At 31.5% G+C, this 11,417-nt stretch overlaps 1 protein-coding gene across 1 annotated transcript; it reads right to left on the bottom strand.

Moving 5' to 3' along the window:
* Nucleotides 1-479: 479 nt before the first annotated feature.
* On the bottom strand, nucleotides 480-3,082 carry LOC106758184 (double-stranded RNA-binding protein 2). Its single transcript, XM_014641128.2, has 3 exons — nucleotides 2,636-3,082; nucleotides 1,834-2,053; nucleotides 480-1,434 (listed from the first exon to the last, which is right to left on the bottom strand). Exons 1-3 carry the CDS (start codon nucleotides 2,879-2,881, stop codon nucleotides 680-682), a joined length of 1,221 nt encoding a protein of 406 aa, XP_014496614.1. The 5' UTR covers nucleotides 2,882-3,082; the 3' UTR covers nucleotides 480-679.
* Between the last annotated feature and the right edge of the window lie 8,335 nt (nucleotides 3,083-11,417).

Below are 11,417 nucleotides of genomic sequence, written 5' to 3'. Positions count from 1 at the left end.
AAAGTTTCTGATGATCCCAGAACTTTGAACCCCATTCCAAGGGTGATCAAAAATAATAATAAAATAAAATACTAGTAAGCTTCGGATAGAAAAGCTAACAATCATGGGACACGTAGCTCACGTTGGTCGGATTGGCTTATAAAAGAACTATCTTGGAACACAGTTTGCCTGTTCTTTGCCAGAGATTTTCTCAAATCCGAGAATGATGATCCAACATATGGTGCAAAATTCGAAATTAATTCAGATTTGTTTTAAAATATCAATTAGTATCAGCAGCTTCCTGGGGAAAGAAAATGCTTTTTAAAGAATAGTTAGTATTTTTCCTGAAACAATGCTGGAACGCAGCAATTTCGCACATCAGAGTGGAGAGTGGAGAAATACCGATCCCATGAAAACGCCAGCAAAAATACCAAAGCTCGCAGAGTTCCTGACAAGGTAAAACATGATTTGGCATGCATAAAAAGGTAGAAATAGTCGAGTAAAATTTAAATCCAAACTGCCCTTGAATTTCACAGAAATTGAACTGCTGATACTAATCAACCTGCGGCAACTGTCACATTTAACAGGACAAAATGGGGTGAGGAAGGAAAAAAGAACGGATGATTTAACATCACTCATTATAGGATCAAGTACAAAAACATGACAGTGTTCCCATGGATCAGACCTACTTCAATAAATTTCAAATTTTCAGCTGCTCCAAAATAGGCATAGTCTCGATGATCTCAGCCTTGTCCGTCTCTTGAATTTTAATTGGTTGTTTATCTTGTTGGCAAGAGGCACTGGCAGTTGGTAGATCCTTTTGGATGGGAGCAGGTTCATCCCTTCTTGGAGGTGGAGCAGCATATACAGGAACAGCCTGCCGAATATTGACTGCAGGAGCAACTCGCATTGGAGAAGCCCGTATTACAGGATGGGGTGGCACTGAGGCAGGTGGTGGACAAGGTGGTGCAGCGAATGCTGGCACCACAGTCCGTATAGTCACTGCAGGAGCAATCCCTTGGCAAGTTGATCTCATTTGTCGAATAGGAACATAAGGGGCTGCTCCTACTGCAGGGAACTTAAGGGGACGGATCCCTCGGCTTTCTAGAGCACAAGACTGTGGTGGTAGGGTGGAATTGTCGCTGGTCACTGCAGCCTGTGGATGCCTGTGTCGAGGACTTTCATTTGCTGTTGCCATTGATGGCTTGCTTCGAGGTGCGGTCCTTTGGCAAATTAGGGGAAGGATTTTTGACGAAGTGGCTGGCGGTGGTTGAGAACTGATTGGTCTGGGATTTTGAATCTGAAACCTTTTATGAAATGGAATGGGAGTGTTTGGATTAGACGTTGTCATCTTCTCCTTCAAACGGTAATTCAGCAAAGCCCGCGCTATTGTGATCTGTTCCAGTTCATCATTGTTCTCTGGTTCCGTAGAGGAGCTTGCAGTCTCTTTTGCCACTGGTAAGAAAATTATTGCCCATTCGTATTCAATCATTCACAAACGAATCATAAATCATCAGATACACAGGAGAAGAAAAATGTAGTTTTATTGCCAAAAATTCATGAGCAAATCTATCTGGCACGATAGAAATTATCTTTAAACTAAAATAGATATGTACTATAAAAAATGCTTTTTAGAATTCTTCCTTATCAGAAATAAATTTGCCAACCAAATTCTTTTGCCATCTGCAATGAGAACTGAAGAAACAGGGAATCAGGCTTGGGTTGGGTATTTCCACTGTCCAATTTTAATCTCCAACTAATATCACGCTAAGTTCAGAGGACAAATTGACATAAAGTATGTATATTTTACATGAAAAGAACTAATTTTCCAGATCAAAGACACCAAGAACTTACATTGTTTCAAAGCCGACCAAGCTGCCATAGCTGCATTTTTCTCAGCTTGTTTCTTATTCTTTGCGGGTTCTCCAGTAAATGAGATTCCAGCAAGCTCTACTATCCCGGTAAAAACAGGTAAATGGCCTAGGCCAGACCTGTACGTTGTGTAGTGAGGCAATGGGGCTCCTACCCTTTGCGCAATTTCCTGTAGAAGGTTCTTGTACACTCCAGTCTCATCCTAAAAGACATTGAACAGAATAAGCACGTGGAACAAAGAAAAAAGACCACATACGCAACAAAGACACACCATGCAATGAGGTTCAAAGGTTACACACATGTTTACTCCACATCAACAAAATTAAAAAAAAAAAAAAAAAAAAAAAAAAAAAAAAAAACATTACGAGTTTACAGCAGGTGAACCTTTTACAAGCTATAAAGCAGAGCAGCGTAAAGTTCACTTCTAATTTTAGAAACAGATTCATGTTATGTTCTCTTTCATAAAGTTTTCTAATAAAGACTTAAGCATGAATAAATAAAAAAAAAAGGATTAATTGGTATGATCAAGGTTCTACACCAACCAGCAACATTTGTGCATTAATTTAAAAAAATCAAGTAAGTAAGAAACATTAGCATAAGTGTAAAAGAGGTCGACGAGTTTTAATATAAACGAAGAGTAAAAGGGTGGAGGTTGGTGAGAAGGCGCAGGTTAGCAAAAAGCGTGGGTTATTGGTGTTGGGTGCGCAAAATATTTGGGGGTTAAGCAGAGCGAGAAAGGGAGAAAGTAAAAACCCTAGAAGCGGCAATGAGAGAGAATACTCACGAGGATCTTGGCGGCGAGGGAGTGGGAAGGGCCACGGTGGGATAGGGAATTGAGAGCGACTTCGGCGGCGGAGTGTTCTGCCTGACGGAGAGTGGAGCAGTAGTGAGGGCTCTCGAAGATCTCGCCGTTAAAGTTGACGGTGGCCTTGAACCTGGGCGCGTGATCGGGACCTTCCCGAATGCACGTGTATGAAGGCAGGTTGAAGCAGCTCCGTTGGGCCAGCTCTTGAAGCTGGTTTTTGTACATTTCCACCAGCAGCACCAGCACCACCGAGAAGACGGTAGCCACGCGCGGATCGGGTCGAATATTAGGGACCGGCCCGGGAAATTGGTCTGAGGGCAAATGAATGGGCTTAGGGTTTGTCGACGGAGAAAGGAGACGGTGTAGTGAGAGAAAGTTGAGGAGTGAGAAAAAGAGAGGAAAGTGCAGAAGCGGAGAGTGGAGGGTAATTTCTGTGAATGATAATAATAATAATAATAATAATAATAATTAATTAATATTATTATAATTATATTGGGAGGTTATTTATTGCGTTGTTGTTGTGAGTCAACTCAAAGGTTAGGCTGCAGTGCACCAGTGCAGTGCATGGATGTGAATGTGATCTTTTCCTATATTTTCATGCTTTATGAGACCACTATTTATTTACTTCGCATTTTCCCCACCAAGTTTCATTTATTACTATTAATTATTAATCTACTAATCTATGTAATCAACTACTTACCTTATTTAATGTTAGCTTTTCCTAGCTTCAATAAATATCACTGCCATCTTTAAAATACTGATTAAATACTTTTCATTATAAATAATTTCAATACACTTTTATTCTACTCTTATTTAATTATAAAACATTATACATAATAAATTTACAGCTTTCATAATTATTATTATAAAAAATATTAATGGTAGTTTTAAATGCTTGAAAAAAATATTTTGTCCAATGTAAACTCATATTTTTAATACATTTGCTTATTTTTTTTATAAAAGGTATTAATTGTGCTTTAATTCATTAAATAATAATACTGCAAATATCTTATCAGATAGTTAATGAGACCATTAATTTTATATTCACATTGGTCACCCAAAACCTTTCAAGGCACCTTGTTAAGGCGTTAACTACAATTATTTAATTATTTAAACTTTGGGAACTTCCGTTTTTGCCTACAATCTTTCGAGTTATTCACAATTCATAATCTGTGATTAATTTTTTCTATTTACTTTTCGTTTGAATTAATATATTAATTGTTTAGCATTAGTAATTATTCTACTCTTTGTTTAATGTATTTGTTGAGAACATGAGTCCGATTTAGTAAAATTATGTATAAATTATATGTATATACTTTGTTTTCATATATACAACTTTAAATTATTAATTATCTCATTTGAAAGAATTGATCTCACCTGCAATATGGTTGTATCCATTAGATTTAGTAATTATCTTCGTGAACTTATATATATATATATATATATATATATATATATATATATATATATATATATATATATATATATATATATATATATATATAACATAGAATAAGATATTATATTAACTAGTAAAATAAAATAGTTAAATTTAATTTCTGTAACCTTCCAATTATTAATATTATTATAGAACAAATCACAGGTTAATAAAATTAGAAGAGTCAAGAGAAAAATATATATGAACATATATTAGAAGAGAAGATAAAATACTTTATAAACGTTATTGAGATTGAAGGTTATTGAGAAAGTTAGAATAACTTTTAATTACTAGCTTCCTACATTAATAAATATACTTACACATATAATTATATAAAGAAATTCTTCTTAAACCATCTTTCACATGCCATCATACCTTTCAATCATATCATAGAGTATAAAGTACATCATTCTACCATTTACAACTTACACATAGATAAAACTAATTAAAATAACTAAGAGAACTCAAACTCACTCGCCTAACGAACAATCTTCACTCTCCCAGTGAGAGAAAAACCAATGAGCTCTCACAGTCCAGTGAGTTGGCTCACCTAGCCCCTGTAACTACAACCCAAACACCATGCAAACTTGCAACGAGAGTGAAATAGAGAACTCCCACAAACAGCGAAAGAGCTCACTCAGCCCCTGAAACTCACTGCTAGAATCCTTATTTACTCACCCAACAAGCTCTCCTTGCTCCCCCAGCCACTTTGTGTAATCCAGCAGCATCAATATCTGTAGAATTTGCACCTCTCAATACTTGAATACATCTTAGGCATAACTACGAACTTCCATCACTATCATTAGGCGCTTTAAGACACAAATGACTTATCCAAATGCATAGGACTCAACTTAAACTAAATCTAAAACTATATGACCATGAGTTAGTTTTCAATTTAAATTAACTAAAATCCCACCCTAGAGACCAAATCTCAATTTAATACATTTCAGCTCATACTCGGCCAACTTAGGGGTCTGAACAAGTCGAGAGTGACGCAATGACAGACCTCAAACCCTTTCCTTTTCCTCATACCCTCTAATTTCAAAACTCACCATTCAAAACCTCAAAATACACTAAAAAGTCATAAAACACGACCTTCTTGTCTATCATACATTCCTAGACTATTTACACACTCAATTTCCATCCCAACAAGTCACAATTAACCCTACCAAAGATCTTAAACCCCCATTTCCCCCTTTTTACCAATCCTTATACAAGTCACCTATCAACACCACCTTTTTTTGACCAAAAGATCCCTTAACTCTACAAATTTATTTCCACTCAACATTTCAACCACAATTTAACACCATCACTTCACAAAACTTCATTAACAAGGTCATTCCAAACAAACACATACTTATACAAGACATCATGCATCTTAAAACTAATTCAAATCAATCAAAAATACAATTATCACAAAGTCATACATCTCAAAATGTAACCAAATAATCTCTCCATTTTAGAAATTCATTAATCATACTTGAAAAAATAAATATTCAAATCATAGAACTAGCGTTCCTTACCTTAAAAAGAAACTACAACTATACACAACTCGCTACTCTTGCTTCGAGCTCAAGGAACTGTAGAGAAACCTACAAACCACAAGAACATGGTCAGAGCAAGTTATTAGGACCTTTGATCAACGAAGAGGTAGGAAGAAAACTAATTTAACACATGCGAAAAGAACTCCTATGCATGAATTTGACCGAAGAATTAAAGGAAAAAGGAGCAGAAACTTACTTGCTCTATAAGAAAAAGTGATCAGATAAAAAGAAAGGATTCTCTACCGTGATCACTCAGATACCTCCTAATTGTCAAACAAATGATCTAAACGTTATAAAATGTAGAAAGAACTAAGAGAAAAGTTTTTAGAGAGACGGTAAGTGTTTTGATAATGAAATGAGTTTAATAATCTATATTTATATTTTTGAATTATTTTTACTTTAAAATATTCGGTCTCATTATTTTAAAACATCTATTAACTCTAATACGCGATTGTGTGAGGCCTTACTATTTCAACATGTATTAATCATGATATTTAGAATTTATTTGTTCTTTTAAGTATTAAAGAAAAAACAAGTTTTCTTTTACACTATAAGATTATATATATATATATATATATATATATATATATATATATATATATATATATTTGTGTTTTTTTGAAGTGATAAATAATATTGAATTATTGGTATGTTTACGTTAAAATTGTAGTTAGTTTTCGCTTTTGAATTGGTTCTATCAAGATAAAAGTATTCCTCGTTTTTATATAGGTTTATATATATATATATATATATATATATATATATATATATATATATATATATATATATAAGTGAAATATAATTTTTGTTTGGCAAAGATTATGTATTATTGCTATTAGGTATCGATATACATATATAGTTTAATATAGAAGAATCACTCTAAAGCAATATTTATATTAATGTAAATTGTCACTCAAATTAATAAAGAAAACATGCTAAATTAAATAACGATTTGCTTATGTGATATTTTCCGATTTCAATAACTACTTTTCTTATATATAAGCTAATTTAAATGTGTTTGAAGTAGTGGTGTGAAGTTATAAAAGGCGTTTTGTGGAATGATTTTGTAAAAACATCGGCGTGTTGTTCCTTAGATCATATGGGAAGAAGATGAAAGAGGTGCTCCTGAAGTCTTTCACAAACAATGCCAAAGTCAATATTGTTGTGCTTCGTTCCTTCATGAAAGCTGAGATTATAAGCAATGTGAGGAGCAGATTGATTGTCTCACAGTACAAAAGGACAGTAGCACTTAGTTGAATATGGAGGAGGTCATAGAGAATATATGAGAGCCACTGTAGCTCGCCAGTGGTACTGGCCAACGCATGATACTCATCTTCGAATGATGAACGAGAGACAATGATTTGCTTCTTCGATTTTCAGTAAATAAGGGAAGATAGAATGTCCTTGCTTTCAAAGAGATCCTTCAAATTGCTCATGTAGGAAGTAGTACAGGGTTTGTTGCAAAGCTTTTCAGTTTCTATTTCTTCCAAGATAATTTTAAGATTCATGAAGAATTGGGTTACATTTCTCTCGTCTTCTATTTTAATAGAGTGAATTTCTTGGAGTAAATATAAAATACGCAAATGATCACCTTTGAATAACCTTTCTTTCAAATCTTTCCACTGATTCTTGGCTATATCAATATAGACAGTACCTTTTGCAATATGTGGGGACAAAGTTAGGGAGATCCATGAAAGGATCATGACATTGCATCGTTCCCAAGCTCAAAAGTTGGGATCACCTTGCTAAAGAGTTTCTATACTACCATCAACAAACTTCAATTTATTATTGGAAAGTAAGGCTCGCCACATATTCCTACTCCAAGTTGCAATGGAAGTGGACTTTTATACCATAATAAGTATGGTATGTGTACTATCATGGTGACACAGAGTCCACCTGGGAAGAAAACAAGATAAAGCAGTTCAACCGATAAGTAAGAAAACATAACTTTTCACTTCTTATTTTGATAACTAAAATGTACTTCTGAAATATAAGAAGAACCTATTTATAAGTTTTATCTACACTAAGGAAAAGCGGAAAAATTAACATAGGAACCTTACTAATAAAAAAAATCAATATTCTTAGCTTACCTAATTTATTTATTTTTATAATATGATGATTGTATATTGACATGAACGTAAGTAAAATCTCATGAGTAGTACTAGATGAGTACTCTCAAAGGAGAGTCCATGGTTGTTGTTAATGTATATATTACATTTTTCTCACACCTACAAAAACATTAATATTTTTACTTTTCTATTTATTCATTTCAAATTATTTTATATTTTAAAATAAAAAGATCTTTTTATTGATGTCGAAAATGTAAGAACTCCTAAAACCATCTTTTTAGAAATTGGTAACGTGGTTTAAACACTGAAATTCAAATATTTTAATGTTAAAGATTCAAAGTATAAATAAATATTTTATAAGATGAGTTTCATTATTTCAAGTCACAGTAATTCTCAAAAATGGTTCCTTTACAGTTCCTCATTCTCTCTAGATATTCTTTTTGCTGGGTAATTTGTTTGAAGATCAGAGGATGTCAAAACGATTATTGTGACAAGGTCTTCTAGTATAGCTAAACAATTATTGCAAAAGAGTAAGTTTTTTCTATTTTTCTCTAGATTTCATGTTTTCCAATGCATGTTAGTAGTTTTCCACTGCATATGTCACCTAAGTTTTCCTTTAGGTTCTCTATTGATCAATAATTCTAACCGCGTACCCTAATCAAAATTTTGTGTGTTGTAATGCAGATAGAGTTCCTTGAGTTGAGGAGTCGTCTTAGCTCTTGTAGAGCAGTTGGGTCTTTTGTAAGGTAAGGCATGCTAAATTCTTATTGATTTTGGTTTTAGTGATTTAATAATATGAATTGGTGTATTCTAATTTGAATAAATTATCCGAGTCATTGAGATTGAATACCATGAATTCACTGAAATTGGTTTAAAATGTGTGTTGTTTGTTTTGGAATAGTCTTGACGTAAGATTTTGTTGATTGTTACTTGTTTTCATCCATTGAGTTAATAAATTGGATGGTATATATCGGTGTAAATTGTTTTTAGATATTGATGGAATGAAAAGTGAGAATTATGGTTGGTTTCTAGTCTAAAATTGGGGTTTTGATAAGTGAATTCTAAAAGAGTTAATTTAGGACTTGATATGTGTGTTAATGCCAATTAAAACTTGTTTAGTCTTTTAGTTCAATGGAATATGGTTTTTAGTGCCTTTAATATGCTGTCATATATACACAAATGGTAAAAGCTGTGAAATTGGTTAAAAAGGGGTCTTGATAGGAAAAATTCTAAAGGAATCAATATAATAGTAAACCGGGTGTTTAGAGTTTGTCTTGAGATCATTTGAAACTTGTTTAGCATCTCAATGCACCAAAAATGACTTGTAACTGTAAAATCTGATATATTGAGTTTGGATGTGTGGTTTGATTGGGTGCATCTCATTTCTGGCCAAATAAGCAAAATGGTATTCAATTTTGGATATAAACATGTTGTCAGATCAATTATACCATTTTGGTCATTTGGATATGTGTCAGGGGTAATTAAATTAGAAAATTGTGTTGTTGTCAAAAACTGATAAAAACAATCGATTATCAGACTTGTTGTAGGAAATATCGAAGAAACGTAATGATTCAAATTAGTACCTAAGTATGAAAATTTATTAAACCAAATTTTCTAGTGTGTAAATTCAACTTATTTGTATTCAATCAAAACTTTATTATTATCATTATATAAAGATGTTTGAATATTTTAATTTGAATATTTTAATTTCATTATATAAAGATGTTTTTTTTCACATATATAAACAAAAATTATACGGACTACATGTAAATGTGATTTTTTTAAAAAATTATGTATTTAGACAAGTTTTTGAGGCTCAGAAGACTTCAAATAAAGAAGTTGTGCTCCCTGCATGACTTTACCTTGACACATTGGTCAAAGGTGAAATCGTGCACCCCAAAACGATTTTAGACTTTGATAATTGATTATCAGGCCTTGTAATCGATTGCACCGTGCTGAAATCGTGCAAGAGAATACGACTTCACTTGTAATTGATTATACTTTTTCTGTAATCGATTACTAGCAATGTAAATGAACAAAAATTCTGTAGTGATCGATTACAGTGAGACTCCGATAAATATGACATTTTTACTACGTCATATTTTTATGCTCCAACAACAATAATGCAAAAACACTTATCATAAAAAATTATCCATTTTACTTGTTATAAAAATTGTATTAGTGAGTGAAACTAAGTGGAAACTGGTAAAAAAAATTATAAAAGTTTTCTTAATTTAATGATTTTCAAAATTAATGATTTAAATATATTTTTTATTTTTTTTTATGATTATCTATAACATTTATTTAATATTTTAAAGAACTAAAATTTATATTCTTAAAACAATAATTTTTTTGTATTAATAAGTTAAATAAAATATATATAATTGTTATCAAAGTTATTAATTTTGATGAAATAAAGTAAGATTTTTATAAAAGTAATTTTTGTGTGAATTATTCAGTCAAGATTTTCATAATATAAAAAAACAAACATTAAATACAAAGTGAAAATTTGTTGAAAATTATTAATGATTTTATCAAAAATAAAGTAAATGCATTAATTATTCAATTAATTTTATTGGTTATTTCAAAATAAAATGAAGAGTATTTCATTTCAGTTATTTTTAGAGCAGGAGAATCCTTACTCTTTTTCTATATATAGATAGATCATGAAGTCACTTTTGTTATATGAAAAAAGAATGATGAATACATTATTTTTTATATTGTGCTTGTGTTTGGTGATTAGTCATAATGTTGATGGTATTCAATTGGAGTATGAGAGAAAATCACAACTAAGTGATAAGTCTCCACTCAAGACTATTCATGTATTTCATAATCTTCTTAAATCTCTTCATATAATTTTTTTTTAACTTCATATCATATTACATGAATTACCAATTTTATTATTTTTATTTTGGACTGTACAGACAGGGTGTTGAGACATTATTGATTGTTTTGACATTTATAAACAACCAATCATCCTTTATTAATGAACCATAAATTGCAGGTAAATAATAAAAAATATTTAATTATATAGAAAATGAGAAGCTTTAAAATATTTCAATGCTTTTGGTTTAAGTTTTAATCTTTCTTTCAATTTTTTTATTCTAAACTTTATTTTTTATTTGTTATGCAGCTAAAGCCCAACTTTGAAAATTTAATTGAAAAAGCAAGTGTGAATAATTCAAAAATTGGATCTATGTTTGGGCTTCACAGAGAAAAATGTCCAGAAGGAACAGTTCCTATACAAAGAGCAAAATATGATTTTACTAAAAGAAATTTATTATTAAATAATCATACATTGGTTAAAGACATTCCTGGAGTTCATGTAAGATATCTTATGCAATGTTTGTTTATTTTTATAAATTATATTTAAAGTTGATTAATTTTTCTAATATATTGAATTTTATAGGTTGCAGAAACATTTATTCCAAAAAATTATGTTTTAGATAACATTTTTTTACAATATTTGAATATTGATTACGTGTCAATATGTGATTGGTCAAAAATTATTCCACAATAATGTGTATTATTATTATTGATTGTGGAGTAATTTTTGACCAATCACATATTAACACGTAATCAATGTTTAAATGTTATCAAAAAATATTGTCTAAATATCATTACCTTTCTATCATCTGTATAAAGTTAGCGGAATAAATAGCCTTTATAATCCAAGAGTGATTGGAAAAGGTGAAAGCTCTATATCTCAT

The sequence above is a fragment of the Vigna radiata genome, chromosome 4 (assembly GCF_000741045.1).
Source record: "Vigna radiata var. radiata cultivar VC1973A chromosome 4, Vradiata_ver6, whole genome shotgun sequence".
Lineage (NCBI taxonomy): Eukaryota > Viridiplantae > Streptophyta > Magnoliopsida > Fabales > Fabaceae > Vigna > Vigna radiata.
The sequence above is the reverse complement of the archived record's forward strand: the minus strand, read 5'-3'. Positions and strand labels throughout refer to the sequence as shown.